Here is a 19,151-nt window from a genome sequence, read left to right on the forward strand (position 1 = left end):
CAGGAGTGCTGATGGGGATTCGTTTGAACCCCGATCGCACCATACCTTCACTCCTAAAGACAAAGAGATGCACTGGACAACGCAGCGATGTCATCGTAAGTGACACCCCGTGCACACACAGGCACGCACACACAAACACACACAGACGGACAGACATTCACACTGAGACTGACACACAGACGTACACACACATTCAAAGAGAGCCATCGGAAATATATGGCCACAATTTCTCATATCCACCCTATCTTATTGTCCACAGTTATGACCAACGTATAAGAAATGTTTTCAAGTTTGGTTGGAAAAGAGCAACACGTGTTGTACTTTCAGTTCACGGAACTCCATTGCAGGTAGTGTTTCATATTACTAGCAAGATTTTTGTTTTATTGTTGTTTAACGCCATACTTCAGCCATATGACAGTGATGTGGAAAAAAACAACCTAGAATGTGATTAACATCATGAGCATCGATCTACACATTTGGGAAACGATGACATGCATCAACAAAGTCAGAGAGTCTGACCACCCGATCTCGACCAATTCTACCCTGGATTGTCACGGGTTTCAATGAAGCAAGTGCCATAAAAGCCTTAAATGTATAACATGGACAAACTCCGATTCCCTGCGATCGGAGCATATCGTTTCTTATATTATAGATCATTAGAATTTAATGTCTGGTCCAGTAGAGATCATTCACATGCTGCCGTCCTGGAATATTGCCGAATGCAACATACGCAGACACACATACATGTCATTATGTGGAACAAAGTAAACAACGGCAACACTATATACACAATATAGTACTCAATATATATTTGTTATGACATCATATCAGTGATTATAGGTATATACACACATTTTCACAACACCAGTGGTGGTCGACAGCGAAGTTTACATTTCATTTTGTGGAGATAGGGCGTTCACTTGCAGTGTTTGTGTTCTGTGTTTTCTTCAGCCCAAAATGTGTTATTGCTCTGGGCAGCCGGTGAACTATTATGCATTCAAAAGGAATGTCGTTCCCTAACCACCAGAAATTGTTGTACCTGGTATAAAGATTAATCATGTTTTCGTTCACAGTGCTTCTTTCATAGCCGCGCATGCATAATGTCAATGAACAACACTGTCATGCATTCGAATGTACACGTAACATTAGCTCCACCGATTTAGGCCATGGGGTAACATTGTATGGATAGACCGAACATAACTGGAAAGCATTAAAACATTGTTCGAACAAATCCTTCATTTTGTCAATGAAAGGAACACATTGTCTCCATATATCTTGACACTTTTAAAAAGTCATTTTGAGATTTTGATGATTCTTGTTGAGAAATATCATAGCATTAAGGTTCCTGGTTGGAATGCATGACCTCTGACCCCGGACAGGATCTCTGTCGGGGAGGAAGATATGTTCAGCCGGTCTAGAGGTCGCCATGACGCACATGTACTTCTTCGCGAGACATGAGATGTTGGGGAAGATCTTTTCCCTCTCATACCACCAGATCAGTGAAGTGCTGGATGTGATCTGCTTCTCCGCCATAAACCGGTCTATCTCCGAGCTCACCATCTCCACCGGCGACATCTTGTCTAGGGGAACGTCATCTTTGTGGCCAACGACATCTGACAACCAGTCGTTTTCAAATTTAGAAGCTGGAGGTTTAAATTTCATCCTCTTCTTGACAGGTTCTTCCGAACCAGAGTTACTGCCATGGACGCCCGACCCGTTCGAGATGGAGAATGGAGGTCCTAGAATGATGTTCTGAATGTATTCATCGTCACTATCCACCTCCTGTTTGATCTGAAAGTCCGCCAGGAATGGTTTCAGCGCGGCATCATAGAGCAGCCGCCTTGCCTTCTCTCTTTCGACAGCCTCGACATAACGCAGTTCTTTATAACGAGGGTCTAACAGTGAACAGGTGAGAAGAAGGTCCCGAATGTTGTCCGCTGAGTATGGAGAACGTATCTCCTTCCAGATGGTGTTCCGACACTCTTTAATTACTGGGCAGTCTGTCTCCCCTCCTAGAAGCGTGATCTCAAGCTTCTTAAGGACTGGTAGTATCATTGACGCCGTGACCATTTTCTGCTCACAGAGTAACATGGAGGCGTTGTTCAGAGGTCTTAGCAAGTCTATAAGCTCCTGACACAGTTTCTTGCTCTTGGAATCGAACAGAAACGGACGGACTTCTTGCTTCTGTAAATCGGGATTCTGGAAAGCCATTTGGATTGATGGCATTTCGTTGATGATCTGCTCAAGCATTGTAAATGTAGAATTCCACCGATTCTCATCATCAACCGTCAAGGAATTCATAGCAGGAAGGGATTGCTTCAGACCATCTGCAACACAGGACATAAAGAAACGCGACAGTTTTCTGGCTGACACGATCAAACTCTGTATTTCAGGGTGAGCTAATCCTTTCTTTGCAGCAGCGTTGATTGTTTCCGCGAAACAAGGTAAGTGTTTCCATTTCAGCAAACTACCGGACCTTAAAACAGTTTCATGGCCTGACACAAGGATAGGCTCACATGTTATCCGCCAGTTAGATGCCTGGGTCTTCAGAGTTTCAGATATATACCCAGCTGTTGCATCTAAAGGCAGGTCTACTGTTTGCAACGCGAAGGAATTCAGCTGCCACGACCTAGAGATGTAATTAGCCGTGATTGTCAAATATCTTTCCGAGGACAACCAAATGTCTGTTGTGAGAGTAACATGCTCTTGATTCTCAAGTTTAGCCAAAACCTTAGTTCGTCCGTCCTCATACATCTGAGGCAGAAGGAACTCCTCCAGGTGCTTCCTTGAAGGAACATCTGTCTTCGGATCTAAGGTGTGTAGAAGGTTCTGGAAGGCCTGACTAGCTATGGTGGGAAAAGGCAGCATGGCGTCAATTATGAACTCCATAATTGCATAGGTTAGAGATGAAGCTCTAGGGGACTCCTTTCCACCACTCGGCCCGTGCGTCACCGCCATGGATGGAGGAATGTGGACGATGTCGTTGACTGCTTGTGGACTTAGGGTGATTACCTGGTCATTGTCAGAGAAACACATGACCTGGGCGACACCGACCTGGTCTTTCTTAAGGTGGTGGTTGACGTAGTGGGTGTGGAGGTTGGTGGTGTTGCCGGTGTAGCGGACCCCGATGCGGCAGTATTTACATATGGCTCTCGTTTTGTCCAGCGTGTAACCGTCATCGCTGAGATAGAAGCCGAAGTTCCTCCAAACGTCGCTCTTTGCCTTGCCAGGAAACTCGAAGATCTGCCTGTGTCCGCCCTCCATGTCTTCAGTGGTCTTGATGCTGAAAAAAGCGAGAGAGGAAAATACAACTCCGCCATAATTTCATTGTCATGGTATAGTACCTTCTGTTTTCCTCCTTCGGTCAGGGGCGATGGGGTAGTCTAAAGGTTAAAGCGTTTGCTCGTCACGCCGAAGACCAGGGTTCAATTCCCTACATGAATACAATGTATGAAGCCTATTTCTGGAGTGCCCCGCCGTGATATTGCTGGAATATTGCTGAAAGCGGCGTGAACCCATAATCACTCACTCCTTCAGCTACTATGAAACTAAGCAAATATACTGTGTCACTAAGGAATGGTACCGGTATCACTTTCACTGACAACCAGGTATTCTTTCCTTCACTGTCATTTTAGAAATTGTGAAGAAGGAAAACCAAGTTCTACAACCACGTTCTGAATTCCTAAATCGGAACTTCGCATTCATTGCATTCAAGAAGTTAAGTATCCATAGAACATGGTTTTCCATAATCGAGTTTTGCTTGTTTTCCAGTCCTGTGATAAAATACCGTTTTACTTAAACATATCGAATCGACAAATAAACCTATATGATCAGCTGTTTATAGTTAAGTGGGGCGTTTTATCATTAGGATAAGGCATATAAGTTAATCCTTTGGGCTTTCTCACTCACTGTCACTGATAATGTTTTAAACCTTACTGTCATTACTTAGCGACATCCGTGAAACTTATTAATTAATGTATAAATTACTTTATTACAGAATATCTATTTTCATATCATTTATTTCACAGCCGCTGCCACTTAAAACAGAAAATCAACAGATCAATACCGAATTATTTTATCACATGACTACAGGAATATTAAAAATACTCATTAATTAATGTTAAAGTTGGGAAAAGGGCATGTCAGTTATTTTATGTAGTGTTTCTTGCAAGTGTGATTTTTCCTTCCAATAACTTATGGAATTAAATCCGAACATCGAGGTACCGAAAATTGGGACATTGTGAACTTCGGTGAAGCGATATCTGTGCATTGCAGTCAAAATTGTAACTGGTGATGCATCTTATCCATTATACAGCCGTTCCAGTCTAACAGACCTAGATGTCGAGCGAATGTGTAATCAGTATAGAGTTTCAAGGCTGGAAGCGATAGATTTTCTCTTGATCCTATTACCATATAGCATCATGAAAAAATCGAAACTGCCAGAACTAACGCAGAAATATTTTCGCGTTAAGAGACGCGTTAGTGATTTCTTTTTTCCCACAAAGTCTGAAATGGAATAAATAATATCAATTTCAACATATATTTATACAATGTATATTTCAGTATCTGTAATTATACCGATTGTCTGGGCGCGGAGATACGCCAACTTGTTATCTGGGTCACAGAACAGCTCGTCAGCCGTGTATGGCTTGGTTGGAGCTGTCAGGAGTCTGGTCTACCAAACGATGAAATATAGTTTGATCATATGAAACACTCACCCGTCAGTCACACCTCGTTCTTGTCTTCTTCATAAATATACAGAGTGTTTATATTTTGTCCTTCCTACGTATTTCTGTGAAAATTTGATGCATTTTCATCGATAGACGACAAGAAAACGGAACCCGATAATCGCCATGAGAAATCGATCCTCCTCAGCTCGCTGGCTATACAATAACCGAGGTATTGGTCCCCAGGGCGAGTTACCTCCCTCTAACTAGAGTAATCATTGCCAGAATTCTCACATGTATTACTCGGGCCGAGTCACCGGGAGATATTATCAGGTTGTTTGCCTGCGCTCCTTTTCTGTTGTAATTAGGACAGGTTGGGTCGCTGTGACCTTTCGCTTTGACGCTATATCGAAATCTGGTTGTGTGTAAATGACAGGCGATATATGTTCGATTAAATTTCACATATATTGCCTAAAGTTTGTGGAAACAGCATTGGCACATAGGAAGATGTCAGAAATGGTGTTATCGCTCCAACACGTGCGTGAACCCAGGGATAATCTACAGCTGCTTATGTTCTCCCTGGTGAAGCCGAGAGTCCATTATAAGCCGATAATGTAGAGTAAATGTATCTGGTGTTTGTCGAGAGGGTGAAAAAACAAGTGTGTGCATGTTTATTGAGAGGACCGTGTATACACTCGGGGTTGTCCATCCATGCAGAACTTTGACCTCATATCGACCGATAATATTTCTAAATAAGCTATTTATCTAGTCTGTCTAAGCTCATGGTGTGTATTACATTGACCCATATTACCTACATCTATCCTTTGATATATGGTAACTATGACAACCTGTGAGCCTGTATACACGAGGTTTCGTTGTAAGCAATATAAAGTTTCTATTTTACCACATATTAAGGGCAACTTGTGCACATGTATGAACGAGTTGTGTTGTATGCATTATGAAGTTTCTATTTTACCATACCATTAATCTCCAATCACCATAATTTACCCGAAACTGAGAAAGGATTGTGGTGATGGTGGAGACATTTCATACATGATCTGCACTCACTCATAATGCTGCTTCATATATAGTGACTGCTGGACACTATAGTGACCACAGATCAACTCATCAATGTGTTAAAATATAAAGGATTGTATAACTGTAATCAAATAAGTGTGTGTTTAAAATAACAAAAAAGAGAAAGAAAACAACAACAAAAACCAAACCAAACAAAACAAAACAAAAACAAGCAAAGCAACCAAACAAAAAACAAGTAAAAAATAACACCCACACCCACACCCACACCCACACCCAACCCCAATTCTGTGTTTGCTGTAACATTTAAAGATCTTGTTTCGAGTTTTAATTTGGTCATTATGTTCAATCATTTCAGTCAAAGATTTTAATTTATTTAATTTTAAAGTCACCTGTTTTATTTTTTCTTTTCGTTGAGTAGGGTATAGTAGGGGAAGGAGAAGGGTGGGATATCATATTACGGGATAATACACTGAACTGCAGACCCACATGTTGCCCAAGACTGTCTCTCAGGGTATATCCCTGAGTGACCACCGCCTTCTTACATAATAGGGGAATACAGGGGTCACTCAGGGACAAATGCATGGGGGTAATTAAGAGTGGTGGTCACTCATAGACTAAGTGCAAGTCTATGTATATCAGTAGAGTATTGAAGGCAAGTATTGTGGTTCACAGATTGTGGGTCGGCCTTAGACTAACGATAGAAACAAATAAACCTATTTAAATTGAAAAGAGAATCTAGACTTGCTTCTCTCAGGGCTAGAGCATTCCAGAGAGGGCTAGGCAGTAGGGGGAATAACGCGGTTCGGGGACAGAGGCGATTTAATTGAACAGGTTTGTTTGTTACTATCATAATTATTTAAACAGTTAATCTTTAGTCTAAATCTGCGAACCATAATACGCTGCATTCTATATAACTGGGATAGAACCGAATAACTCTATTTATAGTGCGAACCCTAGTGGGTCTGCAGCTTCAGATCACGAGAAAATCTAGACTTGATCATTTAAACTTTCGCATAGCAGAAAGGGTTGGCTAGACTAACAGCTAGTCTCTGAAATGAACATATTTTACTGAAAAGACGTTCATAGTGAAAAAAAATAATATAATGAAATGTAGCCCTGAGACTTTCTTCATTTTCCTGAAGCTATGGAAATCTAGACTTGCCACATTTTCTAGACTTACGTGGGCGTTCTTGGATATATATACTTCAGGATCTGTACGACAGACTAAGGGTTGGCCTGAAGGGAAAATAATGTGGTTCAGGGACTGAGACGGAAGATGCTATACACAACAAGGTTAGATTTTTGTACAGGTTGAAACTTCCATCACAAGCTCAGCTTCGATTTAGTTACTTGAGTCTAGCAAAATTATACAGTGGTAGTGTCTGACAACAGTGATTAAACTGTATGTTGCCATAGCGTCTGCGACAGCCAATGCAACATATCACATGCCATTCACACTCCACATCGTCCACGGATAGGTTTTATTTTTATGTAGGAATAACTCTCGATTTAGTTACTTGCCTCTAGCAAAATTATACAGTGGTAGTGTCTGACAACAGTGATTAAACTGTATGTTGCCATAGCGTCTGCGACAGCCAATGCAACATATCACATGCCATTCACACTCTACATCGTCCACGGATAGGTTTTATTTTTATGTAGGAATAACTCTCTTATTCCAGTAAGGCCACTTAAAATATATTTCTGACCACTTTAAAAGATATGGGTCGGGTGGATGGGTTATGTTTTTACACTTTATTTATGTCCACAACCCCTTGACTTCTGTGGAAATTTACATCTTTTCTCCGAAAGGAATTTGGAAACTGGGAAAAATCATTCACGTTTTGAGAGTCGAAGCTCTGTTTTCCCTAGTGTGAAAATAAGAAATAAGATTTTTTGGGTCAGGCAATACTGAGAAACAAGAATATTTTTATATGTGGCCTCATGTGAAAAATTTCGTGTGGCCGTTTGCCGAGTACTTTATGAAATATTTACTCGGACAGGAAATGTTCCCTTGTCACGTTATGGATTTGAAACACTTGGGGGTTCATTATCTTTTATCGCATTTCAATTAAACAAATTTCATCGAGTGTAAATATATCCATTTGCTTCAAATCGGCGTGAACATGACTATTCTCAGAATATTCACTGAGCAATATATGACGTGATCGGGTCATCAGGATCGCTGACTTGGCTGACACATGTCATCGGTTCCCAATCGCGCAGATCGATGCTCATGTTGTTGATCACTGGATTGTCTGGCCCAGACTCGATTATTTACAGACCGCCTCCATATGGCTGGAATATTGTTCACTCATTGTAGGGGCAGATTTTCACTGGAAGGGTCAGGCGCAAAAGGTTGCTGAACGGCTGTGGATGTATGTTGAGGCTGCCCATGTATGTCCAAGTGAGCGGTCGGTGGGGTCCACCATTGTGGGAGACACTGGGAGATAACTAGCACCTAGTCGACCCAGCACCAGCCGTACAGATGTAGTTAGTGAACATGACATATACTGGTAACTTTAGTTTTGTGGATCGTTAGTTTGTAGTTAACGCTACTTGATAATAAGATAAACTGTTTCTTACTGGACGACCCGTGGCAGTAAACAATCATAGAGCAAAAGAGTGTTTTGTCGAAATGATAATGTCACTTCTGTTGATCATTGGATTGTCTGATCTAGACTCGATTTTCTACAGACTACCATCACTGTATAACTGGAATATTGCTGAGTGCGGTGTAAAACTAAACTCACTCACTCACTCAGTATAACATATGCAATGATAATGTTGGAGAATAAAACATTTAATTCAACCAGTTAAACCACAGATATTGCAGGGATTGGGATAGAGAACTTTGACAATGGGCCATTTGTCAGGATTATTAGCCATTTTCTTAACTTAGAATGGGCTACTGCACTTGTATCAATAGTAAACTTCAAAACTTTAATGGGCCATTTTTTTTTTCTAATGTGCAATATTGGCCCATGGCCCTCGCCTTTCCCAATCCCTGGTATAGTGTTGTGAGTTTAGTTTTACGCCGCTTTTATCAATGTTCCAGCAATGTCACAGCAACACCAGAAATAGGCTTGTGGGGAATCGCGTGACGAGCGAACACTTTCACCCCCAGTCTACCCACCACCCCCTACATTACTGGTTATGCTGAGAATCAAACCTGGGACTTTGGCACAGCGAGTCAAAGCTTTAAACTCTAGGCTACCCTATCGCTCTTGAAAAGTCAGTCACTAGTCCATTTTGTTAAGACGTGTAAGTACCTTAGTATTCGTTTGTTGTTTGCACCCTTCACGTCTCATAGCTATGTCATAAAAGGCGACTATGCTTGTCTGTCATAAAAGGCGACTATGCTTGTCTGTCATAAAAGGCGACTATGCTTGTCGTAAGAGGCGACTATGCTTGTCGTAAGAGTCGACTAACGGGATCGGGTGGTCAGGCTTGCTGACTTGGTTGACACATGTCATCGGTTCCCAATTGCGCAGATCGATGATCATGTTGTTGATCACTGGATTGTCAGGTCAAGACTCAATTATTTCCAGACCGCCGCCATATAGCTGGAATATTGCTGAGTCCGGCGTAAAATTAAACTCACTCACGCTGATAGCTCTGTCAGTATTTCGTGTCTATATATACCACTCAGTTATTTTCAGGAATTTTACACATGCTTTACCTTAAATCCTGCACAGTCACAACTGGTGTTTACCAGTTTGATATATTCCTTGATATTTTTGCAGAAGTAACCAACACCACATGTTACATTCCAAAAAGGGCAGTGGGATATCTTATGATTAAAGCAATTGCTGGTGATGCTGAAAACCCGCCTTCGTGTCCCCAGATGGGCACAATGTGTGAAGCCCATTTCTGGTGTCCCCAGCCGTGATATTGCTGTAATATTACTAAAAGCGGTTAAAACCAACTCGCTCACTCACTGGAGAACACCCGACACATGGATATTACAACGGCACATGTGTCAAGACAAATAATACAATAACAACAAGGTGTCAGGTACATGGCACGACGGATTGACCATAGTAATGTGATGGGACCGTGGGGTAGCGAGGTGGTTAAAGTGTTCGCTCTTCACGTTCAGGTTCGCTTCCCCACATGGTTACAATGTTTAAAGCACATTTCATGTATTCCCCACCCTGATGTTGCTGGAATATTGCTAAATGCGGCGTAAAACCGTACTCACTCACTCCTTATAGATATGAAAGAATCTTGTTTTGAGTGGTACTGTATAAAACAGTAGCATGATATAGCGCCGTTGTCCTCGTCAGCCTACCTTATGTTGTCATATACATACATTGAATAGTACATCATCATGATTAACTAACATAAACATTTTTCCTAAGAGATTACCCCCGGCCCTAAAGGCCTACACATAGGAATAAACCGGCCAAGGGGTCAAGGCCGTGTCAGATTTTTGTCCACCATGTCCAAGACAACTTGTCTCCCGCTTTTCTGTGTTGATGCGTTCACAAAGACGGCATTCGGCGGCAACCCCGCGGCCGTGTGCCTCGTTTCAACAGCCAACATGGTGAATATTATCTTTGACGTATTCTGCTGCCGTTTCAACTGTTTTCAGCAATGTGATGATTTCAAAGTAGGCCAGTCCTTACTCATGTGTTTCAGTGTCCGTGTAGAACATTCGGCTTCATTCGTCATTTTCCGGCAGATATCAAAATTTGACGAGTGACCACGTATCTCTCGCCGTTCGCGAATCTCCGAGGTCTCTGGGGATTCGTCACAATTTACATATTTCGAAAGCTTTTGGTTTCTAAGCGATAGTGTGTTTGCTGTGCAAGATTTTAGAGCCATTACCTGTATATTTCAAACTTTCAACAGAACTGGCTATCTCTTAATTCTTGTCATGATGTACGTGTTTTCATACGTACTTAGAACCTTGAAATGTTTCTTTTGCATTTTGGGTTACACGATCTTTTCGGGTGGGTGACTGGCATGTTATGCTCGATTTTAGGAGTGAAATTCATGTTTGTGTAATGGATCTCAAATACTGACATTATTTGTGGTTCAGTATTATTAGTATACAAAGGACCTTGTAGTTAGTATTGTCCACCCAGCAGCTAGCTAGGATTACATGAGCTGCCATATTCACATACATCCCAGCCGCCGCTCTTTCAGCTACAAAGCTGTGGGCACATTTATAACTTTTGTTCACGCGGTTACATGGGGCTTTAATGGACTGTTGAGAGATTGTTCTTGTTAGATGGTTTGTTGGTTTAAGCCGGAGTCATCAATATTCTCTCTATATGACCTCAGTCTGTAAATAATTGACCCCAGACAATCAACACCATGAGCATCAATCCACGCAGCTGGGATACGATGACATATATACTACATCAACAGACCTGACCCCCCCCGACCGCGTTAGTTGCCTTTTACGACAAGTATAGGTAGCTGAAGGTCATCTAACCAGGGCCTAGATTTTTTAAGCTCTCTTGGCGCTAAGATAGCCGTACGTGCCATACATTAACATTAACTTATCTTAGCGCTAGGAGTGGTTCGAAAGTCTAGGTCCATGACCTTACATGGTCCGATGGTCCTTGTAGCAATGTTTAATCACCATTTGTGACTTTTTTTCTGTTGGGACTATAATAAACTGCATAACAAGAAGTGTGATATTGATTCATACCTCTTTTACCAGAAAATAATGTAAGGCGACGATCGATTACGGCTTCCCCTACATCGTATAATCATGTCTGTGTTTTCAATACTAATATCATTATAACTTTGTTTGCAATAAAACATAAATGCATATTTTCATTATTTATTATAACATCCACATAAAAAATAGCAAACGACTACTTGAGAGCGTTTACAAGGTCATGTATATGTAGGTTGTGTTTCAACATTCTTTCGTTATTAATGAAGATTTCAAACAAAGCAAACAGCAATATAGTTTTAACATAATTTGATTTACTATATTTAAAGGTCACTGCTGATATTCATGTTTTGCTACTGAACTTTCTCACCTAAATTCTATATTTAATCGACAGCAGTTATATATTATAGAATATATAAACATGTATATCTGAAGTGGATATACTTAGTACAAAAAACGAAAGAAAGTGTATTTTTGAAAAGTATATTCCACAAAAAACTTCAAAACGCTATCCAGAGACCTTATCTGCGTTCTCAAGACCTTACTAGTTGTAATAGTTGCCGAAACATATTAAAGGCCCTTAAACATAACAGTTGTACCAGCATCACTGCTTTGTTTCAGATCAGCCGTCATTGACATGAACGTTGCTGGTACATAAATAGTGCTTATGTCAGTTAGAGTTGTCTCCCTTAGCTAAGGAGATGTGTTCGTTTCTGCAAATCATGAATTACAGATTGTATTAACATAGACGAGGGCTAGTCTTTTTGCATGATACGCATTATCATTAAATCTCTTTAGACTATCTATAACAGTTCGGTATTTCAAAATGTCTAATTTTCACTTTCAAAATACTCGTCTGATTTCAAAACATGGAAAAAAGTGTTGTACACGAGTGTGAAAGGGGTGCAAGGCCAAACGTAATATTACCGTAATTTCATTTTATTTTAAAGGATCTTTCGGAAACATTGATGCAGAAGATCGCCGCTGAACTGAATTTGTCGGAGACAGCTTTCATTTTCAGTGAAGGCAACGAAGACAGCTTCAAAAAAGGTGATTATGATGTTATACCTAGTCTACCTTCTTAAACTGAGTTACACGTGTACAGGAGTATAGCATCTATGGCTATGGGTGGTTGTCATGATGATTTTTTAATGGAGAATCACGTACAACGTGGATGACATACAAACTAAACGCATGTGAAAGGTGACGATGGACAGGCTGTGTTGTAAATTCCAGATTGCAAGTTTGGCCTCCGTTGGTTCACACCCACGACAGAAGTGAACCTCTGTGGTCATGCGACGCTCGGGTCGGCAGCTGTCCTGTTCAACAAGTTAGGTATGGACGTATAGACAAGACAGTTGGACAGAAAACCAAAGACAATAATAAACATGGTATTGATCCGGTGGGCTTGGGTGGGGTGGGTGGGATGTAGGGGGTACAGTATCCGGGGGTGGGTGGGGGTGGGGGGGGGTGGGGTGGGGTTAGGGCTATGTTTGTTTAGTTTGATTTGTTGTTTAACGCATATCCCTTCTATATGGCGGCGGGGTAGGTAAGTGATGACGGGACTTGTTGGGTGGTATGTGTCAATGAAGGTGGGAATAAGGTGGAAGATGGTCGGGAGGATACTCTGGTTTGGCTGTTGTTTAACGCCGCATTAAGCAGTATTCCAGCTATATGTCGGTCTGTACATAATCGAGTTTGGGCCAGATAATCCTGTGATCAGCAGCATTAGCCTCGACCCTCTGAGATACGATGATATGTATTAACCAAGTCGGCGAGCCTGCGAGATATACATTTTCCAGTGAAAACAAAAGAAGAGTGCTTTTTTACGGCAAGCACGGGCTGCTGAAGACCAATTCTAATCCGGATGTTCACACATCCGGTGGATGGTTGTGGGAAACTAGGGTATGAATGGTGACGGAACGTATTTGTAAGTGCGTATGTACGTGTGTGTGTATTTGTGTATTACGTAGAGCGTTTTCAAACTCGCTATATTTTTTTTTAAAAAAACAAAAACAACAAAACATAAAAAAACAGTAATAACGAATTCAAAGGGTCCACTATTTTCAGTTTGGTAAAACCGCTTTTCGTTATACGAGTAAAATATACAGTAAATGGCCGCGACTAAAGCAACAGTTCGTTATATCCGTAATAAGCATGTTCACCATTGTTTACTGTACTAAATTGAAAGATTAACTTTACTTTAGATTTCGTCCTTTATTAGGGAATGAGTCCGAAGAAATATGCTTCAGTACAAAGAGCGGGATACTAACGACACGGCGTCAGGGCAAGTTAATCTCAATGGATTTCCCCATAAACCCTTCTGAGAAGCAGGTATAGTGCAGCTACTTCTGCTCGATTATCCGGCGTGTGTTATGTTTGTCTGGATAACTGCGAATGGAGATCAGTTCGCCAGTTCATTTACCCTCTTTTCACTAGCATTCGACTACTTTAACAGTGATATTGTCTCCTAGAACCTATGGAAAGGGAACGTTAGTGTAATATGTAGTTAAAGGTAGGGTTCATTACAGTGTTTCACCGATATCCAGTAGAAGAGAAAGTAATCGTTGCCGCTCGTATCTTGAGGAACGGGTGCATAAACGCACAACCGACCAAGTTGTCTCCCTTACACCAGTTAGGTTGGTTCACAAGACGATGTTCTACAATTATCAGTGAACAGGTGTATATTCCTGCATCATATGAACAATTGAACATTCCCTTGAAATAACTATTTTTTAAAAGGCATACAAGAAAAAAATATGTTATATCTGTGTTTTTATTACAGGATAGATCTGAAATGGAAACTCTCCTCAAGGTTTGTACAGAAGATACGTACAAGAGGAACCCAAACACACGAGATCCTGCTATGTTACAGAAAATTATAGCAAGCGCTTCGAACTTGGTCTCACGCTTCTTAATAACCCATTGCAGCACAGGCGTCATTACAATGCAGTGACGGCGACGGGGCAGTCAAGTGTATTATCTAAAAGCCAAAGTCCCGGGTTCGATTCCCAACATGATTACAATGGGAGAAGCCCGAACGTTCCGCTTGTACCCCGTCGCAAAATTGCTGAAATAGTGCTGAAAGCGGCGTAAAGGTGTACTCACGCTGTGAAAAGACTTTACTCCTTAATTCTGGTCTTTCGCACGCCTTTCCGTAAGGGGTATAAGGACACAAACTTGATTCATTACCATCCGGATTGATGAGGTTTCACTGAACAGCGTAGTTTAATGCGTCTTCAGATCCTGTTTTCCCCCAGGTTGTTGTAGATCCGTCACTAGTTCAACATCTGGAATACTCCCCTACAACCAAGAAACTGGTGGTCCGGCTGTCAGACTCCGTGACACGGTAGGTGGGGCCAGTTGTTAAAGGACCATCATACTATTTGTGACGTAATGCAGACACCATTGTCTGCATAGTCTAATGACGTCACAGAAGGTATAGCCGTCTTAATTTCGATGTCGACGTCCCGATGACATTTATATAGGTTTTTCGATAACAGACCCATCCTCCAGAAAAGGGCATGACAGTATCTTTGACGATTTCTAAAGACGGCTGTGTAAGAAATATTTATAATTGTAAACCAACAGTTACTGTGTTCCGTAATCTGATTGGTTGAAAAACATGATCAAATGGTATTAGATTCCCGGAAACTGCAAGATTGACACGTAAACAATTGTTTTATATGTGTCATCAACAGTGGTGACGTCATTCAAATCATATTGTGACGTAAAGTTAGAATGACGTCACAAATGAGCAACTCGCTGAGCGACGTCGCTTAGACAATGTTATGACAGGACACCTGTTTCAGGACTACGACAGACACACGCTTGCTTGGCTTAATAATGGTGAATTTCAGAGGATGGAAAGCATGCCAAGATGTGCTGATAAGTGGATTTTGTTTTACCACCCAAAACTGTGTTGAGCAGGAAATATTGCTCATGTGAGATCAAAGGATATTTCCTAAGAAATATCAGTTTGAGAGTAGATTTTGTCCAATGCCCTGACGATGCTATGACGTCATGAACTTGATGACGTCACAATTTTATGGCATCACTGCCATCGAAGTCGAACGGTATATACCGTGTTAAAACTAAAGAAGAGTGATATTTTATGATATATAGAATCTCACCCTCGTGCCTTCTGATATCAACTACATCAGAAGATAATCCCAAATATAACATACGTTACACATATCAACACTCGTTGATAAAAGTAAATAGTTCTAGTGATATATTTGATATCAAAAGACACTCGGGCGAGATTCTCTATTTATAGGTAATTCCATTTCCTAAATGATCGTTGCAACTACATCACACAACGTGTACCCCAGGTCACAGCTTGAGGGTCTCCAGCCCCAAATATCCCGTATGGTGGAGAGTGACAGCACGGGCAAAGTGAAGGGTGTGATCATCACGATGAGGGGGTCACAGTCTAACGGAGCTGTGGACGCTGAGGGGAGGGGGTATGACTTTGTGTCCAGGTACTTCGCCCCGTGGGTTGGAATACCGGAGGATCCAGTCACAGGTCAGTTTCAATTTTCATTTGAATAGAAACGAAATATTAGATGCACCGTTGCATATTTTTAAGACACTTCAAGGGCAAATATTTTCCCGTTTGTACGTGTTTGAGGCAGCACTTGGCAATATACCAGTTAACCAACAACCGCCATCGTGATGTTGAAATATAAGTTAACATGCATTTTAGACACTGAAACCATATCATACTGTAGATTCTATACATGTCCTTATGTTGACGGGCGATGTTTGGCGCTACAGGGTCAGCCCACACCGTCTTGGCCAGCTACTGGTCAAAGCAGCTGGACAAACAGGAGCTTTACGGTGAGTCATTTGCCACCATTCATCCTGAAGGTACCCACTGGCTTATCCCCGAAGACGTGAGTTGTCACGACAGTCTTTTGGTCATTTAATGTGTCTCTGACCTCCTGCTTCTGTCCCCTGACCGAATTAGTTCGGAGGATATTTCACCACTTAACACTTAAAGATGTGAATATAGCCTAAATACAAATATATGCGTGAACCATATACAACTTATTAGATTTCACTATGAATATTTTATACATTTGACTTGTATCCTGCTAGTGATCAAAGTGTGGCTTTTTGACCTAAATCGTCCTGTCTTTCGTTTATTAGCAACCTACCATCAGTGTTAGTAAAGTTTGTTTATAGAGGTGTCAAAGGGTTGTGGAGTAGCCTGACGGTTACAGCATGACGACCCTATGTATATTCCCGACGGATGTACAATATGTGAAGCCGTTTCCAGGTGCTCCCTGCTGTTATTGACTGAGTATTGTCGGAAGTGGCGTACTCTATACTCACGCATTCACTTAAAAAAAGAGTGGAAACATCCAAATACAGCACGCGTTGTACTATGACTTGACGTGTTCTCAGAATCTTACCAAACTCTATGGATTTGCATACATACACTGAAGTGATCACTCACCGAAAGACAAACGAAAAATGGATGACATGGCCCTCCGTAGCAGCACCACCTATGTATACCACTTCAGCACCATCTATGTGCACCACTTCAGCACCATCTATGTGTACCACTTCAGCACCATCTATATATACCATTTCAGCACATCTATGTATACCACTTCAGCACCATCTATGCATACCACTTCAGCTGGTCTATGTATGCCACTTTAGCACCTTTTCTGTGCACCACTTCAGCACCATCTATGTGTACCACTTCAGCACCATCTATGTATACCATTTCAGTTCATCTATGTATACCATTTCAGTTCATCTATGTATACCACTTCAGCACCATCTATGAATACCACTTCAGCACCATCTATGTATGCCACTTCAGTTCATCTATGTATACCACTTCAGCACCATCTATGAATACCACTTCAGCACCATCTATGTATACCACTTCAGTTCATCTATGTATACCACTTCAGCACCATCTATGAATACCACTTCAGCACCATCTATGTATGCCACTTCAACACCAGCTATGTATACCACTTCAGCACCATCTATGTGTACCACTTCAGCACCATCTAAGTGCACCACTTCAGCACCATCTATGTGCATTATCTGTGTATACCACGTCAGCACCATCTATGTATACCCCTTCAATTAAAATAATATGTGTTTTTAAACTTCCTTGGAAATGTTGATATTTAATATTAACCAGTGTTAATATTGCCCATTGTCTGATATCTTTCTGTTTCCAGCTCGTCAGTGCTCTCCCCGGGGTGGGGACATACACCTGAGGGTGACGGGGGACCGGGTACACATGGCTGGGAACGCTGCCATCATTATGACGGGGACACTGGAAATATGATGCAACCTTGACTTGCAGGGAAACGAAGTTAGGTTACGGATGTATCGAATAATAAGCTAGTTGTATTTTATATACATTTTAAATAATGTACTTATGGGTGGCAATGAAAACAATATCATTTCAATTATTTTGAGTTTGAACATTTCCCAAGTATGTTTTGTCATGTTATTGAAATTATTTTAGATGTGATATTTTAGAAACACAATACTATAGTTAAACGGTCTATAATATAAGCAAAGCGTAAGACGCGTAATAAACCATATATTGTCAGGGAGTAACGGTTTGCAATGTTTAGTGTGCGTGCGTGTTTTAATATTAATAATCAGGAACGACATTGTATGTGTGGCTTACTTGTTTTTAAAATAGAATGATGTGCACTTAAGAAGAGCTTGCTGGAACACGTGTGTGGATGGCCATGTTGGTTGACATGGTATCTTGGTTTAGGAGGGAAATTGCTGGACATGTGCCTCTGTCCTTTAAGACTTCTCAATGCATGTTGTCATTCTATTTCATTGTACTGTGATGATTCATTGTTTGATTTCGTCTCCTCGGTTGTATTTTCTCTTATTTGTGTTGGATTTTGTGCGTGTTATTATTAAAAACAGAGTGAGCCAAATGATGTTCTGTTGTTATTTATTGACATTGATCAGCCTCCAGAAGCATCTTCAACTGCCACAAAGTAGATCGATTGACACGTTCTAATACCCGGATTAACAAGAAGTGATAAAGCCTTCACTGTACCTCTTGATATGTTAAGTAAAGTAAGAACGAGTGGGTGAGTTTAGTTTTAGGCCGCGTTTAGCAGTAATCCAGCAATATCATGATGGTGGACACTAGAAATGGGTTTCACACATTGCGCCCAAGTGGGGAATCGAACCTGGGTGTTCGGTGTGACGAGCGAATACCTTAACCACAAAGCTAGCTTCCCCACTACCCTTTACCCGTACAATCAGTACACAAACGCAGGTCGAATGTGTACATATAAATTGTTGTACTGTTTGAGAGGCTTTGCTACTGCATAATAATATAAGAACTTGAGCATCTAAAGACTTGTCTTTGCTAAATTGTATCCACCACAGCTTACATTTGAAAGAATAGAAATGGGAATTATTGTTTTTATCACTTGGAAGTTATGTAATAATCCAATTAAATAAAGCAGTAAATGTCAGTAGAATAATTGTGTACACGGTAAACTCAAAAACAGCTGATCGAACGTTTTTCCACTCCATGTACTGCATTCGATACAGCTTATCGGCGGAGAGTTTGGCGGTTACCGTGACAGCGGGTAATCTTTTTGCCAGTTGTCACCCTCCTGGGAGGGATGCCACGGAAACTTGTTAAAACGTCATTGACCAATTATATTAAAAGTATTTACATCAAGGCAAGATATAAAAATTGTTATATCTACCACCACTTTTATTAACTCTTACAACTGGAGAATACGTATTACTAATGAAATTATTATTTAATCCAATTATTGTTATCTCTG

At 41.0% G+C, this 19,151-nt stretch overlaps 2 protein-coding genes across 2 annotated transcripts; one reads left to right on the plus strand and one right to left on the minus strand.

Annotated features, from left to right (window-relative positions):
- Nucleotides 1–781: 781 nt before the first annotated feature.
- LOC137283560 (E3 SUMO-protein ligase ZBED1-like) lies at nt 782–4,896 on the minus strand. Its single transcript, XM_067815125.1, has 2 exons — nt 4,719–4,896; nt 782–3,283 (listed from the first exon to the last, which is right to left on the minus strand). Exon 2 carries the CDS (start codon nt 3,262–3,264, stop codon nt 1,285–1,287), a length of 1,980 nt encoding a protein of 659 aa, XP_067671226.1. The 5' UTR covers nt 3,265–3,283; nt 4,719–4,896; the 3' UTR covers nt 782–1,284.
- A 5,226-nt stretch (nt 4,897–10,122) lies between these two features.
- LOC137284792 (phenazine biosynthesis-like domain-containing protein 1) lies at nt 10,123–18,278 on the plus strand. The gene is made up of 9 exons (XM_067816774.1): nt 10,123–10,254; nt 12,291–12,390; nt 12,577–12,675; nt 13,565–13,674; nt 14,126–14,155; nt 14,601–14,689; nt 15,675–15,868; nt 16,120–16,182; nt 17,553–18,278. Exons 1-9 carry the CDS (start codon nt 10,150–10,152, stop codon nt 17,660–17,662), a joined length of 900 nt encoding a protein of 299 aa, XP_067672875.1. The 5' UTR covers nt 10,123–10,149; the 3' UTR covers nt 17,663–18,278.
- The last annotated feature ends 873 nt before the right edge of the window (nt 18,279–19,151 follow it).

This window comes from Haliotis asinina, chromosome 5 (genome assembly GCF_037392515.1).
Source record: "Haliotis asinina isolate JCU_RB_2024 chromosome 5, JCU_Hal_asi_v2, whole genome shotgun sequence".
NCBI lineage: Eukaryota > Metazoa > Mollusca > Gastropoda > Lepetellida > Haliotidae > Haliotis > Haliotis asinina.